The 13,389-nt window shown below is 41.4% G+C and overlaps 1 protein-coding gene across 1 annotated transcript; it reads left to right on the top strand.

The window, feature by feature from the left end:
- On the top strand, positions 1-12,181 carry LOC135921309 (methyltransferase-like protein 25B). The gene is made up of 12 exons (XM_065455634.1): positions 1-155; positions 242-354; positions 687-811; positions 2,264-2,379; positions 3,077-3,241; positions 5,054-5,182; positions 6,045-6,089; positions 6,234-6,361; positions 7,931-8,067; positions 9,102-9,231; positions 10,107-10,294; positions 12,023-12,181. The coding sequence occupies exons 1-12, from the start codon at positions 45-47 to the stop codon at positions 12,136-12,138; spliced, it is 1,503 nt and encodes a 500-aa protein (XP_065311706.1). The 5' UTR covers positions 1-44; the 3' UTR covers positions 12,139-12,181.
- The last annotated feature ends 1,208 nt before the right edge of the window (positions 12,182-13,389 follow it).

The following is a 13,389-nucleotide window of genomic DNA, read 5'->3' as shown; positions in this document are numbered from 1 at the left end:
TTGCTATCATCATCAGCACATTTCAGTTCGTGTTTTCGTCTGCCATGTGCCCGCTTGTTTGCGACGCGCAGCATGTTTCAGATGTCAGAAGGTATGCTACACTTCTGGGCTCTTTTTTGTCTCAGTACTCCTGGCTGAATGACGCCTATGTCTTGGTAAGTACTAAACTACCCTGCGCCCTTGGCAGCGCCTAGTATTTTGCTCGGCGTCTACGTTGATCCCAATGCGTGCGTGCCCGCAGGATTACTTCGTTGAGCAGCAGTGGCACAAACTACCACATTCGTGGCAGAAGACACTGTCTGCCATTGAATTGAGCGATCTTTCCGCCTGGCTTGAAACGGGACTGCCTGCACAGTACGTACACCAGCCAATTATTTTATGTCTGTCGCTTTACAAAGGCACCGTATGTTCATCCGACCTAATTTTCTGGCCCGTATAGCCAACTGTTGCGTTGCTCTTTAAGTTGTCTGTTTGCGCGCATCCCTTTTATCAACACTTATTTGAGATGCTAGAGGTGTCCCCTGCTCAAAGAAGCGTAGTGACACACATGCTTGCACGATCCTCTCTTCGTGCGCGCTGCAATTAAACAATTAATCCCGCGTAGATCCCCGCTTTCTGTCCTCTTTGCAAAAGCTCACGTGTCAGTACGAGCTTTGACGGGCCTCTTAACTTGCTTTTGTTGTCAGGAAGCACTCGGTATGGCCGCTGTCGCTGATGTGCCTTGCTCCAGCAGCCAGACTGCTTGCGCTCGACCGGAGTCCTGTCGCATCACCAGCTGACATCCCGCTTCTGCCACCAAAAGAGCGCGCCGGTGAGCGAACTGTGCTAGTTTAACGCATAGCAGTTGTTTTCCTTTCTTGCGAAATCTCACAGCATCCTTATGGAGTTGTCAAACGATGTGAAACAATTTCTCAATGGAATAAACTTTTCCCTCTCTCAAAGTTATGCGTCTGCTAAGGACTATCACATCCCTTTTAAAAAAGACATAAATAGATTTACCGCTAAAAAAAAAGGTACAAGTAAAAAAAGCACTTGCGCGTATTAACAGATCAAGGCCAATAAAGGTTACGGACAGCAAATCGTCTCCAGCCAAAAGTATCAATTTCGCTAACCCTGTCATAGCCAACTCAGATATTTTGCTATAGTTTATTGATAACGGATCAAGGTCGCTGCAGGTTTATATGTAGCTGAAAAAGAATGTGCTGTTTCAGAGCCCACTGGACATTTTCTTCAGTTAATTGACAATGTGCATCAGAGTAGCCCTAAACATGGGTGAAAACTGCAAATTAGTTGAAAGACAATTTTGCTGTTGTGTAAATAAAGAAGCCTATGGTATAAGTGGGTCTTCTGGCTAAACTGCTCGCAATTGGTTGCATTCGGATTTCCAGGAGAGGTGGCGCCTCACAGTGCACTTTGTTTGATGCCGTGTTTCGATGTGACACTTTTGTCTGCTTTATCTGGAATAAAATAACAACTACACATTGTCAGCAGGGAAATGTAGAAAAGTCATTTGCCTCAGTGATAGGAACAGTGGTGCTGCGACATTACTAAACATGCAATCTCTAGTGACAGACGCTGCCATTGCACCGTTGCTGATAAAATCTACACCTTTTGTCCAGCATTGCCACAGACAAACCATAACTTTGGACTTATTTTGGATTAAACAGGCAACTGTATTACATACAGACATGGTATGATACAAAAACTATTGTGGAATGCCACCTTTCTAGAAAATTTGAGAGTGATTGGTTGGGCCAGGTGAGCCATTTATACATGACTCCATTATTTACAAATCTTCACAGTCTATACTTCGCTGCTGCAACAAATTGGTTAGTGTGAAACAATAGTATAGCCCCTGTCGCACTATTGTCTCCTGTCCTACTTTTCGTTTTCCCTGTTCATCAGCAATATCAGATATGGAAGACTATGCTTGGAGAATGAGCACGGTCTACCATCAGCGCCTGCTTCCTTTATCATGTGCGTTTGAGCTGGGCATTTTCCAATCACATCTTAAACCCATGAGGGAGAAGCCAAACTGGCTCTGAAACCAATTGTGGTTGCAAGCATTGTTCAGTTCATTAGAAATTAAACCGAAATGAACTGGTTACTCTGCAGAAATGCTTAGCCACCAAGGTTACCCAGTGTTGTGGCAATGACAAATTGAGTGGAAAAGTGAAACTTTCATTTGCATTTAAAGCTTTTGTCGTGATCACTAAATAAAGAAAGTGCCTCAGCTCCATCTTTTTTTTCTTTCTTGCATCAGGTGGGAAAAATCTGCACTGGCCAGCCTTTCACCTCTGTGGCAATAGGAATTTGACTCATGCTTTCAGGAAGCATGTAAAACTGAAGAAGCAGCATGAAATTGTTCGGTTGGCAATGGTAGGCAAGCTTTTTTCTCAGCTTGTTAATGCTATGGTGATATTCGCGTGGGAATGGATGACACTCCATGTAATCACAGCATATGTGGCATTTATGATGTGTGCTTACTTACTTCAAAATTAAATTTCTGTGTCTGAGACTCCAACTGCAGTAAGATACAGAAGATTTTCCAATACACAAGAGCAAAAAGGTGCAGGAAATAAAAAGAAACAAAGAATTAACAGTTTACTCGGCCCCTTTAGAGCTGATGACTCTGAAATCCCTGCTAAGGAAGCAGCGTGAATGCTTTAGTAGAAGTTAACTTGGCAATGACATTGTAGCTCTCCATGCATTCACCCAAGGGGTACCAGGGTACCAGAAAACTAACAAATACATGTTGATGTAATGGTTGACCCTGCATCTGGTGTCGTGTGTGAAAAATCACGACAGCAGTCGGAAGCTAGCCAATATTTCAGGTGTTTTTAAACTCTTGTTCCGTGCTATTTCATGGTGAGTGCACGAATGACTGGAAAAGATGGCTACTTTGGAGCACTTGTAGCTGTCTTCAGTCATTCATGTACTCAGCTATGAGGCAAATCATTGCATCCCCATTCCCACCAGTACATGCAAAGGCAGGGAGCATGGAGCTTCTTGCAACTTTTTTAGCCCCATTGCCAGCTATTGCTTGTCTATATCAGTTGTTGTTCTTGCAAACCAGGTGATTGAGTTGCTTGCTCAGAAGTGTGACTGTTCGCACATGCTAGACGTCGGATCTGGGCAAGGCCATCTGGCTCGCTTGTTGGCACTCGACAAGAAGCTGCATGTTGCCACTGTGGACTTAGTTGGCAGCCACTTGACGTCAGCGCAGCGATTTGACCACCAGGTGTGCCTTTCTTTGCATCCATTCCTGGCGTACAACCGCTGCAAGCATTGCCTTCACAAATTTGTAGAGCTGCCGCAATTAGAGAAGTACCTACGTTTCAGTTTTTATGGAAGCGCCAAGCATTTAGCTGGTATATTGAGGAAATAAATATAGTTGCTTAGAAGATGCATTGCTCCCTTTCAATGAAATTTGTGCTTTGCAAACAATGGAGCACTTGCCTGGTGAAGATGACAACCTTTAAAGGGACTCTAAAAAGAAAAATAGTTTGCAGCTGTACTATTAGTAAATCGCCCTTGTGCAATACCAGAAAGCCCACTCTTACTGTGGCAGGAATGTTGACAAGCCAGAAACAGCATAATAACAAAAGGCGGGTGGCAATGTTGCCTCGAAATTCCTGCACCAACTTACTGCGACATCATGGATTTTGATGGCGCCTCCTGTGGTCTAGTTACATTTTTTATTGGCAAAGATGGACAACATTGTATTCCAAAGGGGTGAAAAACTGAACTTAGCAAATTTCAAGAACTTATTTGTGAGCCACAACAGCCCAAATATGAAAAAAGTACTCTGGAATCTGCGACATCACATTGACTTAGTGGCCCTAGTATTCGAGTGCGAAATTTTAAAGGTTGAACTTTGACCTTCACTTTGCATTTTTAGTAATCAACCTAGTACCACAAAATTAGCAAAAATATAGTTTTCGAAGGATGCTTTATTGGTCGAAATTGACTTAGTACTTGTATTTATTGTCCCTATGATGCTACTGCAGTAAAACGGTTCAAGAGGTAGCTGCAATTAGATGATTGGCATCACGAGAACAGCTAGTGGTTGGGTGCCCGGAGCTGTGCAAAAACATCACATAAACATCACATACTTTTCTATGAAATAATCAGAAAAATAAGAATGGGGTGGGGTGCATTTGGCAGGCATTTTCGGATCATGAACAGCAGGTTGCCATTATCCCTCGAGAGGAAAGTGTATAGCAGCTGTGTCTTACTAGTACTCACTTACGGGACAGAAACCTGTAGGCTTACGAAAAGGGTTCTACTTAAATTGATGATGACACAACGAGCTATGGAAAGGAGAATGATGGGTGTAACGTTAAGGGGATAAGAAGAGAGCAGATTGGGTGAGGGAACAAACGCGAGTTAATGACATCTTAGTTGAAATCGAGAAAAATAAGTGGGCATGGGCAGGGCATGTAATGAAGAGGGAAGATAACCGATGGTCATTAAGGACTACGGACTGGATTCCAAGAGAAGGGAAACGTAGCATGGGGCGGCAGAAAGTTAGGTGGGCGGATGAGACTAAAAAGTTTGCAGGGACAACATGGCCACAATTAGCACATGACCGGGGTAGTTGGAGAAGTATGAGAGAGGCCTTTGCGCTGCAGTGGGCGTAGCCAGGATGATGATGATGATGATGATTATGATGATCACGACTTTTCTGTTAAAGCAGTGGAACACACTTGGGAAAGATCTGTGTTACAGTTGGAGCAGCAAATGAAACTCTGCTTACTTGCAGTTGTGAAAATTTTTATACAGAAACATTATTTGCCTCTATTCAAGTGAATAAGCAAATAATGTATGGAATAACATTGTACCATATCCGGTGTTCAAATATTTCGTTGCTGTAGTAGCAAAGATGACCCTTCATTGAAAGTCAAGGTACTATAACAATGAGAACAATTCTGGTGGCAGGCCCAGCTATATACATCTAGGAAAATTTAATATTTTTGATAGGCTATGGCAACAAGTAGTCCCTGGCTTGGTGAGAGTGCAGTCTGTATGACTCTCTTTTTTATTTGCACAGGCAGCGATTCATGTCCAGAAGAAAAAGGCAATGGAAATAGAGGCAGGAGTGGCAGATTCTCCTTGCTATCTCCCTCAACACGTGGAGCTAGAAATTTCTATGGCTACGACACCTGCTGAACTAGAACAGGTGCTCCTCTTGCTGTTATTGCTTTTGTTCTTGAATCTTGTTGTGGGTGTGCTTACTGAATGCACTGTGCACATTTCTTGCTGCCCAAGTTTCTTATTGTTCATGTTTCTGCTACTGTAAACAAACCTATTTTGCTTTACTTACGATTGGGTCTCTTGCTACACATCATCATCCTGTTTATCTACAGTACGGGACGAAGGCTTCACCCAGCAATTTCTAGTTATCCCAGTCTTGCAGCACATAAAATGTTATGAGAGACTTCACTATATTTTAGTCTGTGCCAGTCTTTTGCAGCCTCATTTCAAGGCAAGTCTCGTGACGTGTCCTGATGACACAGAATCATGGCCACGTGTTGTTCTAGTGTGCTTCGTTGCTTCTTTATGTAACTCCTTAAAATTATTTCATCAGAATTACTCATCTGAAAGACTGTCGAGAGTGCAAAACTGTTCACATACACATGCTGTTGTTATTGTTTATATAAGGCACGGAGACAGCAACAGGTACCGCAAAACTTTGCGGAGACTAAATTTGCATTAAATGTTCGCAACTTCAAACTCCACCTGGAATTTAGGTAAGGGATGTGGTGGTGGTTGGAAGGAAAAATATAGAATTAATATTTCAATTCAAGAGAGGAAGCACTAGCTGCGTGTTAGTTTCTTTCTTGGGTTTTTGTGCTCCAAAAGCTTATGCTGTTAGTGACACTACTTTCAGGGTATGCATTGCATTTCACAACAAATAACAATACACTTTAAATCAAACATCCGTGCCATTTTTCACAATACATGTCAAACAAGTCTGTTGTGTATCCCTACACTCATTTTAACTTAATTTCATCGTATGACAACTTCATCTATTTTTTCAGGTGGCAGAGAAAGCGTGGGGAAAAGGAAATTCTGGTGTAGAAAATGTAAGTGCCTGCAACATCACCTTCTTGTGAAAAATTTGATGCGTAAATGTACTGTATCGTGCTGCTGGTATGTACTTGCAGGAGCAGCCTTTTTAAACAAATTTCCTCTCTGTCTCTCTTTCTCTATTCCTTTATCAACTCTAGTTTGTACTTGTTGGTCTTCATACGTGTGGAAATCTAGGCCCATCCATGATTCAGCTTTTTGCTGACTCGCCTGCTGCTCGGGGCCTTGTTTCTGTTGGCTGCTGTTACATGAAGCTCAATGAAGACAAGTATGTGATCTTTTTGTTGCATTTCAGATTATGTTCAGTCATGAGTCAGCATGTCAAAATAGTTTTGAAAAGAGTGCTTACATTGAAAGCTGTTAAACGCTTGTGAAGGTACTTTAGAGTGTATAGCTTGTGTTTATTACTATTGGGATGATCATTAACTGATGGTAATCGTGTTTGGTGTGTTTTCTGTTAATGCAACGACAGAAAACATTTCGACATGTGTTTTGCCAGTGTTATTGGAGCAGAAACTAGAAGTGTGCCTCCAGAAGGGTGTCTTAGTTCTGAAAAAGAAAAGGTGTTCTCATTGCGTGGCATTCCTTCCAGCCCTGCTAGTGCCAGATAACCTTGCACGCTTCAAAGAGTGACCATGCTTTGTCAAGAACAACCTTTGCTTTGCCTTGTAGAGAAAACACGGGAGCCAGCAGCCGAGAGGGCAGTGCTTTTGGCTTTCCAAAATCACTTCCCTTGCTTTAGGCTGACTCCTGAAAGGATATGGTGAGAAAAGGGAGACAGCGAACAAGCTTCTTGTCAAGCTGTCAAGCACAGCCACTGAGTTCAGTTTAGCATTGGCAAGCTGGAGTAAAGCCACTAAGGATGCCAAGCCATGCCAGAAATAATCTTTTTTTAATGCAGATTATGTGGTCATCGTAAGTCTCACAAAACAGTAGCTAACAGTACACAGTAACTCCAATTATACTGAAAGCATTGATGTCAAATATATTATTGGACCAAAACCTAAAGCACTGCCAAGTATCAGAACACTATGCTCTGCTATTCTTCTATGGTGCATTAATGCTAAACCTCAGCAGGCTGACAGAAAACATCCTGAGGGTGTTTTAAGGTATCCACAGTGTATGAAGCAAAGAGATTTTTGCTATGTTTAGAATTCTATTCGGTGAGCTAGACAATGCTCTTGATTTTATTCATATGGATGTAGTTATGACTGTATGAGTCATATGTTTGTATTTAGCCTGTGCAGAATCTTGGCGTGCAAATAACTAAAATAAAGGAGGATGGGAAAACTCCCCGTACTTGATTTGTGATTGTTGTTTGACCACGTCTACTAAATAAATTGGCTATTCTACCATCTGCAGATGCAGATGTGACGAGCTACTCATGAGAGTGACATTCCACAGCCTAGGTGTTGTAGATAGAGCATGATGGCTTGAAAAACAAAATTGAATAGGGAGTAATTTAAGAGCTCTGGTAGCATATATCGCTTTCTTTATCTCATCGTGTCACCTCAACTGAAGCAATAAATATTTAGTGAAATTATTAAAAAAATTAGCAATGGATATCTACACTGATGTGTAAAAGCAACAGACAGTGGTCTTCATGAAAAAAAGTTAATGTGTAGCCTGAAATAGAGTGTTGCAGAGAATCGAGTACCACATTGCATACTGGTCCGTTTTACGCTGTGGATACAAGGCATGAGCAGTTCATCTTTTTTTTCACGTAGCCTTCAGCCTGTATAATTTTGCTCACCAGTGTACTTGCTAAGTTATGCTACTTTTGAAAAGCTGCTGTTTGAAGTTTTGTTGGCCTCAGCTTCTGACTTTGTTTTGCCAGATGTGAAGGAATAGAAAGGAAAATGGCATACCCTATGAGCAGCCATGTCTGTTCACTGGGGAATGTTGCTGCACTCAGCTACCAAGCACGAGAGGTTGCTTGTCATGCCTTTGAAGTGTATACCAGGAAATTGAAAGGTAAAGTTTTGCTTGCACAGTTTCTCAAGATATTTTTCATTTTTGCTTATTTTGTGTCAAGTACAACGCGAAACCATGTTTAAGCAGGCAGGTTTTCATAGCTCAACACAGACACTTGTAATTTTCATTTCAGGCACCAAATTTAAAAACTAGTGGTGTCAGTGGACATGCTAAGAAGGAAAAGATGTTCCTGTTCTGGAGTTAAACTAATGGATTTGAAAACATTATTTGGTGAAAAAAAAATTTCACATCTCCACTGTTTATGCGTATGTCCATGTCCAGATATCCTCTGCACATAGTTTTACATGCCCTGTTTTTTTGACTGAATGCTACATCCTATATTCTTCTATATTTGTACCGATCTTACTAGCAGGCCGCCATATAGTGTGGTAATCTTCCTGACACTTGGTATAGGCATTCCATTGGCTGTATGATTATTACTTCATATTCAGATTTTGGGTAATTTACAGGAGAACCTTCTTGATCTTTTTGTGAAAAGAGGGAGGGAAAAAACATCATTCATGAAAACTTGTGATTCAGATTGTGTAATTAAAACAGAATATTTTCTATACACGTAAGTTAAAGTCATACGACTGAGGAATGCATCAGCAGTGTTATATAATGCCATACAGCTGCCTGGCACATGCTAACCAGTTTTGTTTGGTGATACATACAGGCGTTTGATCGTTCTGAGGGCCTAAAAACAAAGATTTATAATTTGCCATGCAATCTGGACACTGCCACGCTGAAATGTGGAGGGCTGCTGTGTTGCCATAACTCGCTTGAAATGTAAAAGCTGCAAATAACTGCACACTTCATTGGTTTCTGGCACTTGTTTGCAAAAAGTATGTGCAGACATTCCTTAAAGTCAATTATTTCATCTATGATATGTGATATGTGCGCATTGGACATGAGGGGTTGTTGTCAATACTGCTCCTTGGCAAAGCTGCACCACATGGAGCGCTGTGATCCAGAATAATCCAAGTATGCTGTCACTGACGTGTTGTGTATCGCTGATCATTTTGTGTGAACAGAGTCACCATTGGCACTGAAGATCCACTGCTACAGAGCCCTGCTGGAGAGACTGATTGTGAATCGCTACAAAGATCAGAGGCACTGTGGGTTGGGCTCTGTCAAGCACGCTGATAGTTTGACGTTTTCACAGTAGGTATCTGCTCACTAGCCACTTGGTTGTGTGAGCTTTCTGTTCTTTATAAAATGCAAATCCTAAAATCACCATCCATCAAAGTAGATGCTGTCGACTTCAAAGCAGAGTGAACTTAAAAGCATGCCCTGTGCTACTGCGCTGACAAGTAATTGTTGAGGTGCCCAATAAGTGATAAGCAAGAATATCTAAATATGAGGATGCATGCCCACAACCTTCCACACACCTTTGATGATTTACGGGTGTAATGAGAGGTCTGATATTTCTAATTATTTCAGTCTGCAGAGATTTGGGGTCTAGAACGAAATTTAATGCATATGTGCACAGCGTGGGTGTGCACCCATTGCAGTCCTGTTTGTACGGTGCACTTGTTCTTGACTGTAGGTGACTTGTGACCCAGTGGCCAGGGAGTTACACTCTCAGTGTGTTGTTATCAATTATGCTCGCATTCATTTTACAACTAACAGCCCCCCCCCCCCCCCCCCCCCAGTGTTCTGAATTGCTTTTCTATGCTTTCACTTACAATTCATTCTTTCTTTATCACTAATTTTTGTTGTTGCCTGTGTGTGGCTAGAAGCTAAACAGGACCTGCCATGTGATAGGTGTGGCTTCAATGTTACTTGATGGCACCAACCACTTATAAAAGCTTATAGCAACCACACTGTAGAAATTTCTAAAGATGTACTGCTGTGTGACATGTCACACTGTTCAATGTATCAAACGTACCAGCCGGAGGGTTTTCGATATATATAGAAAGTGCTCCCATGCTTCTATGCTCAATTTTCAAGAACATAAGCTTTTGGCACAGCGAATCAAGATATTCAGGTTCAATCTAAGTGGATTTGCCATTGTATTTGCATGGCCACACTTCTAGATATGCAAGAAAAGCACTGGAGAAATTCCCATTGACTTTGCCTGATGAAGATCTGGATTCACCTGAGCTGGAGCTGGCAATGGATGAATGGCAGCGTGTCGTCGTGTTCTACTCCTTACGCCTCCTCCTGGCACCTGTCATTGAATCGCTGATCCTCGTTGACCGAATGTTGTACCTCTGGGATCGTTGTGAGTCTTGTCCTTGACTGCTTGCCTTTGTTTAGCGCAAAACAACGGACTCAAGAAAGACGACAGGACAAGGCATCTTGTCCTGTCGTCTTTCTAGTGTCCGTTGTTTTGCGCTAAACAAAGTAATTTTGGAAAGTGGCAATTGTCACAGGATACGGTATATATTCTTTAATTAATCACGCGTCCACCCACCATCTTATGTCATGGTACGAGCACGAATATGCCTAATAAGTGTACTGGTAGGCCTTTTTGGATGTGCCTGTGGCAATTGGAGCCCTTAACAGCAGTAAAAGACATGTATTAATTTTTTCGAACTGCCCGATTTTATGGACGTTTTTGCGGCTATTAGGGAATCCGGAAAAATTGGACGTTGACCATACAACTGACTAAGAGGATGCCTCGAATGGCCCGTGGGGCGTACGAGCGGTGGAAGGAGAACGAGAACAGAAAGGACCTACGCATTGAGAAATGAATGGGAAAAGAAGCATGCCGCCGCTTCTTTTAAGGAGCTTGAGCTAAAAAAAATTAAGTGTTGGCTGAAACCGAGATGCAGGTGTCCCCCACCCAAACCAAAGTAAACTCTTTAAAGCAGTGAAATGTAGTACTGAGGCGTTGTGCATGGGCTGAGATTATGTCAGGGCAGTTGAGGTTGACACACCAGCTATTGAGAGAGAATCTCACTTGTCACAAAGTTCAGGCCTCATACCAATGAGCATGCTATATTGTTTGATAAAAATAGCTCATATTCTAAAACATTTGTTTCTGTATGCATCGCCTTTGTATTCATATTTGAGAATGTTTGACTCAATTTGCAATGAGCTTTACCATATTCTTTTTCAAATATATTTTATTCACTGTGGATTTTACTAACCCCTCCCTTCTGATTTCTTTTTGAATCAAATAAATGCTAAATAAGTAAATAAATAAATAAAAATAAATAAATAACATGTGCTAGTACGAGTGCAAGTAATAGTACGAGCATGATCAGGAGCACGCGTCCGTGTCGTAGCACACCTTCACCCCACTCCAGATCGGCTTTTTATCCCCTTTAGTTGCCTCTTTCATTTGTTGAGGGAATTCACTGGCTAATCACAAATGCCGAACCATTCCCAGTGTCCCACCCCCAACTCCCCACCTTTTTGCCGAACTTCCTGGTGTGTACAACATTGCGCAATATGAGGCAACCATGTGGCAAACTGCACGTGCTGCTGATGCCACTCCCCAGGAGTCCTTGACAATGACCCATTCATCAATCAGTGGCCTCTCCGTGATGGTCAATTGGTCATGATAGGGAGGCTGGCCTCCATGGCAGTCTGAGGGCAGCATTGTAGTCTTGTAGTGAACTGTCATTGTTTACGAGTCACCGGTGGTGCCAGGTCTATGTCGTAGTCTGGGTGGGCACTCGTCTCATCTGTCATATCTGGTCGGTCGAAAAGCCGATGATACGGAACATAATTGCTTGTCCTTCAGTCTTAGGTGATTCTGGTTTAGTCGGTGCTTAAACGTCAATCGTAACAGCTTGATATGTACACCCATGAGCAAAAGTACACTTGACCACAGGGTTGCCAAAAAAACGGAAATTGACAATTCACTGGAAAGTTCACAATGCCATGTTTGGACTGCAGTCTTCATTTTCAAGTTACATTCACAGGTAGAAGAGAAAGTCAACTTTATTGCACTTTATTGTGCCATCTTTACATTACTGTGATTTATTTAATTGCTTTGCAGGCATATCAAGCAGCCTCTTGCCCCTGTTTGACCCGTGTCTCTCGCCAAGGAACCTGGTGTTGCTGGCGTTCAAAGGAAATAGTTGTACAGGCGAGCAGCATTGTAAAGATATATAGGTGTACAGATAATAAAATGCAACATTTACAAACTGTGGGTAGTACTGTTTTCTTGTGATGATGCTTGAATCTCAAGCCCCTATGCTTTATCTATGTTTTATTGTTGCAGGAAAGCCATTTTATGCTTCTTCCAGCACAACAGGTCTTAAAAACGAAAATTTAACCTGATTTTTCTTTCACCAGATCTCAAGAGGAGGCGCAGCACAAAATCTTTGTGTCACTTCTTGAAGACTCAGTTTTCATCACATAAATTTATTATTTTGCATAATCGAACAGTCCACATTTTTTGCGATAGCTTTAATACGTCAATCCACAATATAACTATATATCAGATTTAATGAAGTAAATATAGAATGTTTCTCATCGAAATTGACATGTAACAAATACCTGCAATGCGGCTTGTAACGAATATTAGACACAACGAAGGTACTTTGTTCTCCAATGCAGTGTCGTTATAACAAGGCTCGTGCTGTGGAATATATTCTCAAGCATTACTGCAGTTTGCAAAATTATGTAATACGTAATTGTACTCTTTACTTTTTATTTTTGTGCTTCAAACTACCTGTGCCGTTCTTATAAAATCAACTTTTCATACTAGTATCTTTATGTTTGCCCTTGTGAAAAACTTGAGTTTTCAGGAAATTTGCCATTTCTGGAATGCCAAGAAAATGTCATATTAGTTGCTCTCATACAAGGAATTAGATCACTAATGTTTATTGCGAGACCAATAGGACACCATGAGCAGGCAATATTTATTAATGCGTCCTCAAAATGATACATGTGATACACTGCCGAATCCAGCATAATATCCGAAGATAGAGGTTCTGGCACAATGAACTTGGCATTTTGAAATAGCCATTTAATTCCACAGAAATGGCAACATTGCCACTTTCTAGATAATTTTCATTGAAATAACAAAAATTTTGAAGAATTTGATTACTGTTAATGTTGCAGACAGTGTGGAAGCTTTCTGTAGTAACATCTACCTTAGCTTTGTTGCTTCCATGTATTGGTTCGAGCTAAACGAAATACGCTGGTGGGGAATTTCTCCCCATATGAATATGTGCAATACACTAACGTAAACTAAATTTACTAAGTTTCTAATTGCTGTAGATTTAGCTATAGATTTCCAGCTATTATGTTAATGTTGAATTGGTAGCAAGTTCTGCCGAAAGAGAGCAGCAACTGCCCTCTTTTGCATCAATCTAATTTTAACAGATACTAAACATAATATTTGAACAAAATGTGAGC

Source organism: Dermacentor albipictus, chromosome 1 (genome assembly GCF_038994185.2).
Source record: "Dermacentor albipictus isolate Rhodes 1998 colony chromosome 1, USDA_Dalb.pri_finalv2, whole genome shotgun sequence".
Classification (NCBI taxonomy): Eukaryota; Metazoa; Arthropoda; class Arachnida; order Ixodida; family Ixodidae; genus Dermacentor; species Dermacentor albipictus.
The sequence above is the reverse complement of the archived record's forward strand: the minus strand, read 5'-3'. Positions and strand labels throughout refer to the sequence as shown.